Here is a 13,204-nt window from a genome sequence, read left to right on the forward strand (position 1 = left end):
TTTTTTCTTTTTTTAATTATGAGTGCCTTTGAAGTCTTTTAATCACATTTGAAATAGTTTCAATTATAGAAAGAATTAAATAATCTTAACTCGATATAATGTTAAACAAAATATTTACTGGTAACTTGAGGACGGTTCCTCAGAAAATTTGAAATTACGTAGTTAACCTGAGCATTTTAAAGGAAAATAATCTCATAACCCTAAAAAACATTTAAAATGCAATATTCAGATTCACTTTGAAAATAAACAAACTGGCAGAGCTGAAAACGCAAGGAAGAGAAACAAAAAACGTGCATTTTGGCTTAGGTGTTGTTCTACAATTGCAACCATGGCTGCAACAGAAGCTCCATCAAATGAGGAGGTTTACAAAGTTCCCCTCAAAGTTTTGGTGGACAGAAATGAAAACAAAGTTCTGTTTGCTGAGGCAAGAAAGGATTTCGTGGATGTTCTGGTGAGTTTCTTAGCATTGCCTTTAGGTACTATTACACGACTCGTTGGTAAAGAGTCAAATATTCCACCACTGAAAATTGGTAGCTTGAGTTCATTGTATGAGGGTGTGTCCCATCTTGAAGAAGAGCATCTATGGACACAGAAATGCAAAGAAATGCTTCTGCACCCAAGGACCTCTATGGAATCTTATTGCCAACCCCTGAAACTCAACATCGACGACACTCACCCCACAGAGTATTTCCTGTGTGAGGACTTGGGGTGTAGTAGGAAGACAAATGGGAGCCTTTTAAGCATTTTCAGCAATCAAAGATGCAGTTGTGGAAAACTAATGAACAGAATAGTGTCCCCAGAAAATATTACTCTAGAAAATGGTTTTGTTAAGGAAACTGCTTCTTTTATAATTTGTGACGATCTTTCTGTGTTGCCTAATGTTCTTGTAACAAATGTGAATCTACTTCAGAAGCTTGGAATCAGAGACATGGATGCTATTGAGGAACAAACTTTGGATATCAGCAAGAGAGAGGTATGCTATATTGCTATTCGTTTATTGTTGTTAGTTTTACTACTTTCTCTCTCTGATTCGTTCTTTGTGTTTTGTATAGGTTGTTGATCTTCTCAAGTTGTCGTTTATATCAAAGAACCCTTTGACAGATTTTGTCTTCAAGAAGGAACCACGTGTTGACGATTTTAACCCAATAAATCAATCCTGGCTTGAGAGAGGAGATGAATCATCTGATGAAAGTAAAGGTAGAAAGATAGTTGTGAGGGCATTGGTAAGAAAATCAAATGCAAAGATTGTGCTTGTTGATGGTGAGGAAGATTTTGCAGATTTTCTTTTTAGTTTTCTGACTTTACCTTTGGGTAGAGTGTTGCATATGTTGGAAGGAAGTTCTTCTTTGAGCTGCATAGATAAATTATCCAAGAGCATTTCTGAACTAAGTCCTGATAGATATTTAAGGTCACATAGAGTGAAAGTGGAACTAGCTACTCCTAAATGTGCCTCTCTATTCAGCGTCAGTGATCAGATATTACCAATTGGCGAGGTATCCTTGCCTGTTTATTATTGCAATACTTTCTTTGATGGCAGAGAGTATCGTTTTTCTCTTAGTACTTCAGCCAGGCCTCGTTCTTATGGGTATGACGAGAATGCTCGATTGGAGATCATGAATCCAAAGTCCTGTATTGGAGATTCACGCAGTGGTAAAGGATTTGTGAAAGGACCATCAACGTTTATGGTGACAGATGACTTAGTTGTGACTCCAATGTCATCCATTTCTACTATTTCTTATTTAAATAGGTCAAAAATTCCTCTCTCTGACTTGGAGGAAAGGGTGATTAGCGTTGGTGTGAAGGAGGTAAGACACGTTCTCTCGTACTGAATGAAATAACAATAGTATATTCATGTCTGTTGATTTCATGGTGCAGGGATTGGCCATACTAAAAGCTTCCTTGACCTCGACATCTGCTTTGACACAAGGTCTCCAACAATTCACTAAAATAAAATCATTAAGGTGGAGATTTGACAAATTATTTCCATCTTGTAGGTGCTACAAAATATGTAGTTACCAGTTATGATGTTATTTTGAAGCCTATATTACATTGGTGGCACTCTGTGGTGCAGCCAAAAGTTCTCTTTGTTGTGTAAACGAACATTACCACGAATTTACCGCTCACCTTTGGCTTCATTTTCCTTGATACAACTTGCGATGTACATTTTCTGATGGAATATCCAACATCATAAAATCACTTTACATTTATCATTTTTCCTTGTGGCAGCAAGGTATATTTGTCTGAGTAACAAAAGTTTCATTGAGTTTTAAACTATAATGGAGATAAGATACATCATACATCTATCGGATACAATTGGCAATACCCATTTGATACGTTTTAATGTTATTGTGTCAATCCAATATAACATAAAATGTATTAAACATTTTCAACATAAAAATTTATAATTTATTGTAATCATGAAGGTATTATTAATTTATATATTAAATATTTCATTAATAATTATTGATAAAATATCCTAAAATATAAGATACGGACATGTGCCAAATATAAATACGTAACACAAATTAAAGTGTCAGTCTTAGATTATAGATTATTTGTTATATCACAGAATTTGAAAGTTAACATTTTATCATCTTATATCATAAGACAAATATAACCCTTATTTACTTCCACATATTTTATGAAAAATTTAAAATAGTAATTTAATATAGAATTAATTACTCAAATGATACACACTTTGGTAAAGGTGTGTCAATCTAGTATTTGTTCTTAAAAACGTGTCAATTGTATCTCAACTTTTTAAAAAGTGTTTCAATTAGGTCATTTTCAAATAGAAGAATACTAACGTTGTTAATGACGTGTCACATGTCAATTTGTGTTTTTTTTTGCAAAAAAAATATCATGTGTCAGGTCCATGGTGTGACACGTGACATTGTCAGTGACACATGACAATACAATGTCATGTGTTAGTGTCACTATCAAATGTCATTGGGTTGATTTCAAGTTAGTTCTCATATATGTAGTCTTGATTCAACTTAGTCCCTAGCTATGTATCTCTAATTTAATTTTGTCCTAACTTTTTTTAATAATTAAAATATTTTTTAATCCATTTTTTTATAAAGATTAAAACTAATTAAGTATAAATATTTTTAAAAAATTAAGTATTGATATTTATATTATTTCTCTTCAATATCGTACCAAATTTATTATTTGTACAAATGTTACACTAATATTTTTTATTGAAAATGAATTTTTAACCTATTACATTATTGTATATTATTAACTCATGTTTTGTTAATTATTACTTTTCTTTTTCAAAATAGAACAATATTGTCTCTCACTAATTTTAAACCAAATTTTTTATTTGTATGAATGTTGTACTAATTGATTTTATTAAAAATGACTTAATAAAATGAATTTTACCACTAAATTTTAATATAAATATCAGTATTTAATTTTTGTAAAAATATTTATACTTAATTATTTTTAATCCTATAAAAAATGGATTAAAAAAATTTTAATTAGTAAAAAATTGGGTAAAAAGTGAACCAAAGACACATAAGTAGATACTAAATTGAATCATTGAGACATATATGAAAACTAAATTGAAATCAAAACAATGACATTTGATGGTGACATTAATACTGTCACGTGTCACTGATCATGTCACATGTCACACTAGAACCTAACACGTTGCATTATTTATTTATTTTTTTGTAAAAATAAATTAGAAAAACCATATATTGACATGTGGTATGTCGTTAATAGCATTGTAGATTTTGCCTGGAAGAGACCTAATTGAAATACTTATTCAAAAATTGTGATATAATTGACACTTTTATAAAAGTGGATACGAGATTAACACACCTTTATTGAGATATATATTGTATCACACCTAACCAAACTCAATCAAATAAGTAAACAATGCATCAAGGCAGTCAAGTATTCAACCTAGGCCGAGTCAGTCTAACTTGTACCGGACCTGGTCAATTTAACCATATAAATAAATAACCCTCACAAACATGCCAAAGACAACCCAAGTACACAACCTGGGCCGCCATGGTCTTGAACTTAACTAAATAAAGGCTAAAGTAACAACAAAGTGGCCAACACAGATAGTATGCGGCCAAGGACGACATCTGACAAGTCAAGAAGTAAACGAATCAGACCGCTCTTGAAGACTTGGTAAAATGGAAGCCCCCGCGTTCAATAGGCCTTAAGGGCCTGGATTAGGACCCAAGCCCACTCATACCCCAGGCTAGGGCCCAAGCCAAGGCCCGACCCATTGGATAACCAGACATCATTAATGCTATATAAATACGCATGGACCCCAGTAATTAAAGGTACGCATTCATTAATCATTGATTTGACTTTCTGAGAGCTTTGACTTACTTGAGCTTCGGAGACTCTTCTGCAGGTAACCCCTCCTGGGTTCAAGCTGACATGTATCAACTGGGGAGAGACTAACTGAGGAGATAGCGGACTACATGGTAAGGTGACACTTGTGCCTAACTCATCTTATTTGTTCTCTGCAGGAACAATTGGCGCCCACCGTGGGGCACGAGACGAACACCTTTAGTACCCGTTTTTCTCTGAAGAATGTTTCCACCCGTAGCAAAGCTGGAGTGAACAAGCAAGCGGATGCTGGTCCCTCTGGACCTCTTGGCATCACCCCTGATCTGGCCGCCATCCTAGATAGTCAAGCAAAGATGCAACAAGAACTCGCGAATTTGAAGAAACGCAGCGCTGACGAAATGGAGGCACTGAGGCAAGAGAACTCTCGCCTAAGGCGAAGGATCGAAGTTGATCCCAATCTGAAGGGAAAAGCCAAAGAAACCTCTGAAGCTGCGAAGTCTCCGGCCTTCCAACCCACAGAGGAAGAAAGCGAGTACAACCCCACCCCTCACACCTTCACCACCACTCAACAAACACCCATTCCCGCCACCCATCCCCCTCACTTCCCGTTTCCTACCCAAACTAGCCGAACAAACCCAACCCATAATCCAACTCCTAAAGAAATCCACCTGGTTCACGTGGACTGATGATTGTGAACAAATATTCCAAAAACTAAAAACAACCCTAACCTCCCCACCTATCCTTCACAAGCCGGACACCCATCAACCCCTGCTTGTATACATCACAGCCACCGATTATACCGTCAGTGCCGCGCTTGTCCAAGAAATAGAAGGCACACAACATCCTGTGTATTTTGTGAGCAGAACGTTGCAAGATCCTGAAACCAAATATCAAATGGTAGAAAAGCTGGCCCTATCTTTGGTCCATGCGGCACACCGCCTACGCCTATATTTCCAAAACCACACCATAACCGTTAAGACCGACTACTCAATCCAAAAAATATTACAAAAACCAGATCTAGCCGGACGCATGTCATCATGGGCCGTGGAACTGTCAGAATTCAACATCCGTTATGAACCCCACGGCCCCATCAAAGCCCAGTGTCTCTTAGACTTCGTCAACGACCTACAACAAACACCCATGAGGACCAGTGGACGCTTCATGTAGATGGTTCCTCAAATCCAAGGGGTGTCGGCGCCGGCATCGTCTTAGAAGGCCCCAACGACATCCACATTGAAAAATCCCTTCACTTTGCTTTCAAAACGTCAAATAACCAAGCCGAATACGAAACTATCCTCGCCGACCTTTCCCTAGCCCGCGAGGTAGGCGTCAAGAGATGAACGTGCAAAACCGACTCCAAACTTACTGTAGGTCATCTAAATGACGAGTTTCAGATCAAAGACCCCATCCTTCTACAGTATTACCATCTGGTCCGTGCAGTCATTCAATCCGCCTTCGAACAAGTCCGCGTCGAACACATCCCAAGAACCGACAACGTCAGGGCCGATATCCTTTCCAAATTGGCCAGCACCAAGCTAAAAAACCGTCACCGATCCTTATTACAGTAAACACTTTCCACACCTTCCATCACACACACTTGTCAAAACTTAACCCACACCCCAACTAACAACGTCACCCCCTCCCAAAGCCAAAACTGGACCACCCCCTACATCCAATACCTCAAAACCGGCAACCCCCCTAGACGCGAACAAAACTTGGCTTGCTAAGGCCGCCAGGTACACCATGATAGGCGATGACCTCTACAAACGCGGATATGGCCAACCCCTCTTTAAATGTGCCACGACAGAGCAAGCCCAATATATTATCAAAGAGCTACACGAAGGTATTTGTGGTTATCATTCCAGCGCACGCACCATGGCTACTAGAGTTCTTAGAGCCAGATATTTCTGGCCAACCATAGAAACATGGCAACCTTATTCACCAGAAACAAGAACAACTACACCACATACTATCCCCATGGCCATTCGCTAAGTGGGGAATGAACATTCCTAGCCCCTTTTCACCCGGCAAAGGGCAGGTAAAATTCCTAATTGTAGTCGTCGATTATTTCACTAAATGGATAGAAGCCAAGCCGCTAACTACCATCACGGCCCAGCAAGTTCAACAATTTGTGTGGAAGGACATTATATGCAGATATGGTGTGCCACATACCATCATCACAGACAATGGCCGACAATTTATTGACAAGGAGTTAGCCAAATTCTACATTGGCCTAGGCATCAAGCACATCACAAGCTCTATAGAACACCCATAAACCAATGGACAAGCAGAGGTGGCAAATAAAGTTATCCTCGTAGAGCTGCGCAAGAGATTGGATACCGCCAAGGGCCGATGGCCCAAAGAGTTAATAGAAGTACTATGGGCCTACAGATGCACCCCTCAATCATCAACAAACGAATCCCCATTCAGTTTAGTCTACAGCGCAGACGTCATGATACTAGTAGAAATTGGCGAGCCATCCCTGCACCGAGAACTGTACGACCCGAACCACAATCACCAAAACATGGCCTTGCATCTCGACCTTCTACCCGAACTCAGAGAAAAAGCCCAGATACGCAACTTAGCTGCCAAACAACGAGCTGCCAGGAAATATAATGCAAATCTATGTCCACGATTGTTCGTCATCGGGGACCTAGTATGGAGAATGGCCAGCAGTGCTAGAAAGAAGAATGACAAGTTCTCCGCCAATTGGGACGGCCCGTACCGCATACGCGAAGATGCAGGAGGAGGATCTTATCGTCTAGAACACTTATCTGGGGAAGAGATCCCCAACACCTGGAATGTATCCCACCTCAAGTTCTACTTCAGTTGAATGTACATTGTAATCGAACCGATACTTGTAACCCCGGGTGTACTCTTTTTCCTCACCTGGTCTTTTTTCCCTAAGGAGGGTTTTGGCCAGGGAGGTTTTAACGAGGCACCCCTATTCAATAAATAAAAAGAAGGGTTCCCAACCATACGACTTTCTCATGTGTTTTCTTTCACATTCGTTTAAGTTCTCCACCCTTACCCCAAGTAAGCGGCCTGGGTCGAACACCCCTATATTATGATTAATTCGTTTAAGTTCCCCACCCTTACCCCAAGTAAGCGGCCTGGGTCGAACACCCCTATATTATGATTAATTCGTTAAGTTACCCCAAGTAGCGACCTGGTCGAACACCCTATATTATGATTAATTCGTTTAAGTTCCCCACCCTTACCTCAAGTTAGCGGCCTGGGTCGAACACCCCTATATTATGATTAATTCGTTTAAGTTCCCCACCCTTACCCTAAGTAAGCGACTTGGGTCAAACACCCCTATATTATGATTAATTCGTTTAAGTTCCCCACCCTTACCCCAAGTAAACGACCTGGGTTGAACACCCTTAACATATAACTTATCGCGACACATATACACCACATATCATCACAACTCGACATACACAATAACACACAGAACGTTAATCGCATTAAACATAAACGCAAAGTATACCAACGTAACACAATGTACCGGTTATTACAGACATAGGCTCAAATATGTTCAGAACAATAAAAGTTAAGGTCCTATTCCGCCGCGTCAGCCCCCACTTCTCCAGATCAACCGCCTCGTTAACCTCTTCAGCCGCTTTCTCCTCCACCATCACATTCGCTTCCTCACCAGCACTACCGTCATCCTCATTCACAAGCCTCCCGTCGACAACATCCTTGTTGACATCAAACTTGACGTCCGTAACATCCACCTCCCTGTGGAAAAATGTCGCTTGACGCAACCCCTTTTCAAAACCATTGATGTGTTCCTGTATAATGTTATTCTTCAGATCATCGAGCTCACCCACAGCTCTATCCTACTTATCCTTCAAGTCCTCATAGTCCTCTTCCAATTCCCCTATCCTTTTATTCAACTTTTCCTCAGAATCCAAGTAACGAACCATCCATGTCGCCAACCTCTTTCTCTCCGCATCCCAACTCTCCTTTGCCTTCTCCAACGCAGCCTTTTCCTCCTCCAGCTTATCCACCTTCCCCTGCAACTCCTCCACTTTTTCCTGACCCCCCTCCTTCACTTCCCTCTTATAAAGGGACCCCACGCGCTGGCTCAAAACTAAAGCCTTGCTCCCAAACTCCACCATTGTCCTCACAAGGTGGTTCGCATCCATGTCGTCAATAGAATTCACAATAGTATCTGGGAGGGTAATTGAAATGTCCTTCCTCACAGATGTTTCCGGCAGCTCGATCAACCCAGATTCCGGCCCTTTCTCGCCATTGGCCGATCCAGCTCCACTAGCCGACCCCGTTTCGAGCAGGGCCGCCCTTACTTTCTTCACGTCTTTTCTCTTCCCGGGTCGAGGCAGCAACTCAGCCTTCCTCTTAGTCCCGCCGTGCACATGCACCTCCACCACAAATTCTTGCAAGTTGGGAACATCAGTCTTCCCAGCCACCTTGGCCTTAGCGGCCATCTCCTTCCTCAGCGTTTGAAAAAGCGCTAAGTTCTTCTTTCCAGAATGCGTCATATGCCCTACAATAATACATTACAACTCGGATCAAAACAACTTAGAATTATTAACACAGTTTAAGTAATAAACAGATACCTTCGATATCTATTATCGGATGCACCGAATTATAAACTCTAACTAGGCCCTTAGTGGGCAACTTATCAACAAACTTCAAATTGTCTACCCTTACTTCTCTCCGACTCATTACTCTCACTACTACTAGACGTAGATAATGATATACTATCGCTACTAGACATACCTGTTTTCGTTTTTACGGGAAGATGTCGGGTGAGTTTGGGAACTAGTCGGACAATATGATGCGCACAAAATCTTTGAATTCAAAACTTTCGCAAATGAACCAAGTAACCCCTCACCCATTTTCAAACCCATATTTATAGTCCACGATCCCAAACGATGAAAACTCTTCCCGTCAAAATAATACACCAGACCAATCGACACCATCATTACAAAAGATATGACTTTTAAAAAACGACGGCGCCAAAACTTCTTGATTTGACCACTGACACCCCTTCACCTACCTTCAGACGGTTACCACTTTTTAGCCTTAACACTGTTCATCACACTTAAAGGCTGGGGGACTGGTGTATCACACCTAGCCGGTTCCGCTAGCATACCAACACATATCACCCTTGACCGATAACTCATATCGGACAAGGCTGGGGGACTGGTGTACCACACCTAACCAAACTCAATCAAATAAGTAAACAATGCATCAAGGCAGCCAAGTATTCAACCTAGGTCGAGTCAGTCTAACTTGTACCGGACCTAGTCAATTTAACCATATAAATAAATAACCCTCACAAACATGCCAGAGATAACCCAAGTACACGACCTGGGCCGCCATGGTCTCGAACTTAACTGAATAAAGGCTAAAGTAACAACAAAGTGGCCAACACGGATAGTATGCGGCCAAGGACGACATCTGACAAGTCAAGAAGTAAACGAATCAGACCGCTCTTGAAGACTTGGTAAAATGGAAGCCCCCGCGTTCAATAGGCCTTAAGGGCCTGGATTAGGACCCAGGCCCACTCATAGCCCAGGCTAGGGCCCAAGCCAAGGTCCAGCCCATTGGATAACCAGACATCATTAATGCTCTATAAATACGCATGGACCTCAGTAATTAAAGGTACGCATTCATTAATAACTGATTTGACTTTCTGAGAGCTTTGACTTACTTGAGCTTCGAAGACTCTTCTGCAGGTAACCCCTACTAGGTTCAAGCTGACATGTATCAACTGGGGAGAGACCAACTGAGGAGATAGTGTGGACTACATGGTAAGGTGACACTTGTGCCTAACTCATCTTATTTATTCTCTGCAGGAACATGTATCATCCGAATAATTAAACCTTAAATACCTTAAATTTACAAGTGTTTCTTAAATATAAGGCTATTTGCACCTATCATTTTATAAAATCTGATATTTTTTTGGCAGGTTATAAAATTTGAATCAGTGGTCATAAAATAAGTAAAATAATGACAAAAAATATATTTGCCGGAATTATGTTCATTTATTTATCTATTTATTTTTAGAATTTAAAAAGTAAAATATTAAAGTTTGAAATAATATCGAATCTTAATTTCATGTTTAAGTATAAGAACTGGAAATATATTTAATTCATTATTAATAATAATAATAATAATAATATCAAAATTAATGATAAAATATTAGTAAAATTAAAATTTAACATTTAATCAATTTTAATTTATAATAATAAAAAGTAATTTAACTATTTTATAGATGTATCACTTTATCAATTTTAAAAGAATTATTACATTACAATTTTTCTTTACCTTTTGTACTTCTCATTATAAATCCAATCATAATATATCAAAATATAAAAAATAAATTTTATAACATTTAATAATAACATATTTTCTTAATTTTAAAAATGTAAACATTTATACATAATTATATATATATATATTAATTATTGTAACATCTTATTTTAATATAATATTATTATTGAAACAAAGCCTTACGTAATTAATATTCAAGAACTAGAGTAGATCATCACAATCATCGAAAAGTAGCTACAAAGCCTCCAAAAGTAACTATAACAACCAACCTGACATGACAATATATGCAACTCTAGAAATCAAAAGGTTAAAACATTTTTTTGTCCCAATTTAATTTTTGTCAAATTTTTTTAAATAAGTTTTAATTTTGATTTTGTGTTCAAATAGGTTTTAATTTTCGTCAATTTTGTTCAATTGAGTCCTTTTTTGCTAACACCGTTTAAATCATTAACGATCATGAACAATGATTGCCACGTGTCACTTTGTGGTTTTTTTAATTTTTTTTAAATGTACACTTGTCAACCTAGCAGTGTGCCACGTATCACTTCGTGGTTTTTTTGAATTTAAAAAAAATTAATTTTTTATAATTTTTTTTAAATGTCCACGTGTCAACCCAATAGCGTGCCACGTGTCAAAGTGAATATTCTAAATTCAATTTGGTCCCTATATTTGTTATTTTTGTTCAATTAGGTCCCAATTTTTGTTAACATTAACCAATTTGGTCCCTCTCGAAATTAAAACCAAATTTAATTTTTATATTAAAATTCATATTTTTTATTAAATATCTTTATATAATATATTAAAATTCACATCATTATAACTTTGATATAAAAATTAAATTTGGTCACATCTTCTATAGGGACCAAATTGGTTAATCTTAACAAAAATTAGGACCTAATTGAACAAAAATAACAAATATAGGAACCAAATTGAATATAGAATATTGACTTTGACATGTGGCACACTACTAGATTGACACGTGGACATTTAAAAAATAATTCAAAAAATTCAAAAAAAATTCAAAAAAATAAAAAAATTTCAAAAAAACCACAAAGTGACACGTGGCACACTCTTGGGTTGACACGTGTACATTTAAAAAAAATGAAAAAAAATTTAAAAAAAAAATAAAAAAATTCAAAAAAACCACGAAATGACACGTGACAGTCACTGTTCATGGCCGTTAATGATTTAAACGGTGTTAGCAAAAAAGGACCCAATTGAACACAATTGACGAAAATTGGGACCTATTTGAACACAAAACCAAAATTAGAACTTATTTGAAAAAACTTGACGAAAATTGGGACCAAAAAAATATTTTAACCAAATCAAAAAATTCATAACTTGAAACAAAATGTCTAACAAAATAAGCAACTTCAATTTAAGATCTAGGAACAAGTCGATACATGCCAAAAATTAAGATGATTCATTTTAAAGGTTGAGACAAATTGGAGACAAGTTGTTCAAGAAAGAAGATTGTTTTAAGTCAATTTATACAAAAGACCAAAATCGAGTCATTGCAATATTTTTAAATAAAAGTTTACCTTAAGAGAGAAATTAATCGACCTTATCTAAAAATAAATAAAATCTAATATTTTATTAAATTCATCTTTATAAATTATTTAGAAAATAAAAAGAATTCAATTTATAAGTAATTGAAATGTCATATTTCAATTTTCTTAAAATTTTTAAAATCTTTTGTCATATTCATGTTGTTAAGTCTTTGCTTTTTTTTATTACATTGATATCGAGATTATTTTTATTATTCCTTAATCTCTTATTTTAGTAGACCTTGACAAGTGAGTAGTAGAAGAAAAAAGGTCACCGAGAAAAGAGCTATGTGCTAAATTAGCCTAATTAATGAGCTAAAATTTATTTATATCATATGTGTGTCGTCTTCATTTAATTATTAATCAACTATAAGCTAAAATTTATTTATATCATATGTGTTGTCTTCATTTAATTATTAATCAACTATAATTATTATATTATCATTTGATTACGTGCACGCATAATATTAATATTTAGTACGATCTTAATATTTCAAAATTTAAAATACATGTAAAAAATAAATTAAAATATATTTTCATAATATTTAGTAATAACTCATATTTTCTTAATTTTAAAAATTTCAGCGTCTGAAATAATATATATCTTTTTATCATACTAATAGAATAATTAAATATTATATATATAACCATTATTTAGTTAAGAAAATTAAATAACTAATTATATATCATATTTATAATATTTAATATGTTTCATATAATAGATATCAACAATTAAAAACAAGTTATATTAAACGATCAATTCAAATAATACAATTCTCCTTATTTATTGTATATCTCTGTCTAAATTTTAGTTTTTTATCCGTCCATATTTATACAAACAAATTCTTAAAAGACTTGTTTTCTAAAAGAATATTAATAAAATATGAAAATTACCACTGTAATTTACGAAAAGTGTGTTTTTAACGTCCCAATGTTGAAAAAACGAGGAGGAAAAGTTATACAACCGTAAAACAAAAAACTGTATAAAACCGTACTGTTAAAGTTCAGATGTAGCCTGATAGAAATAGAAA

General features: G+C 36.4%; 1 protein-coding gene across 2 annotated transcripts; it reads left to right on the forward strand.

Annotated features, from left to right (window-relative positions):
* Positions 1 to 220: 220 nt before the first annotated feature.
* LOC114186070 lies at positions 221 to 2,152 on the forward strand. 2 transcript variants are annotated; one of them, XM_028074084.1, is made up of 4 exons: positions 221 to 451; positions 911 to 973; positions 1,053 to 1,805; positions 1,876 to 2,152. In XM_028074084.1, the coding sequence occupies exons 1-4, from the start codon at positions 329 to 331 to the stop codon at positions 2,023 to 2,025; spliced, it is 1,089 nt and encodes a 362-aa protein (XP_027929885.1). In that variant the 5' UTR covers positions 221 to 328; the 3' UTR covers positions 2,026 to 2,152. The 2 variants fall into 2 exon arrangements, with proteins under 2 accessions (XP_027929885.1, XP_027929884.1); XM_028074083.1 differs by having other exon boundaries at positions 252 to 973.
* The last annotated feature ends 11,052 nt before the right edge of the window (positions 2,153 to 13,204 follow it).

Source organism: Vigna unguiculata, chromosome 5 (genome assembly GCF_004118075.2).
Source record: "Vigna unguiculata cultivar IT97K-499-35 chromosome 5, ASM411807v1, whole genome shotgun sequence".
In the NCBI taxonomy this organism is placed as follows: Eukaryota; Viridiplantae; Streptophyta; class Magnoliopsida; order Fabales; family Fabaceae; genus Vigna; species Vigna unguiculata.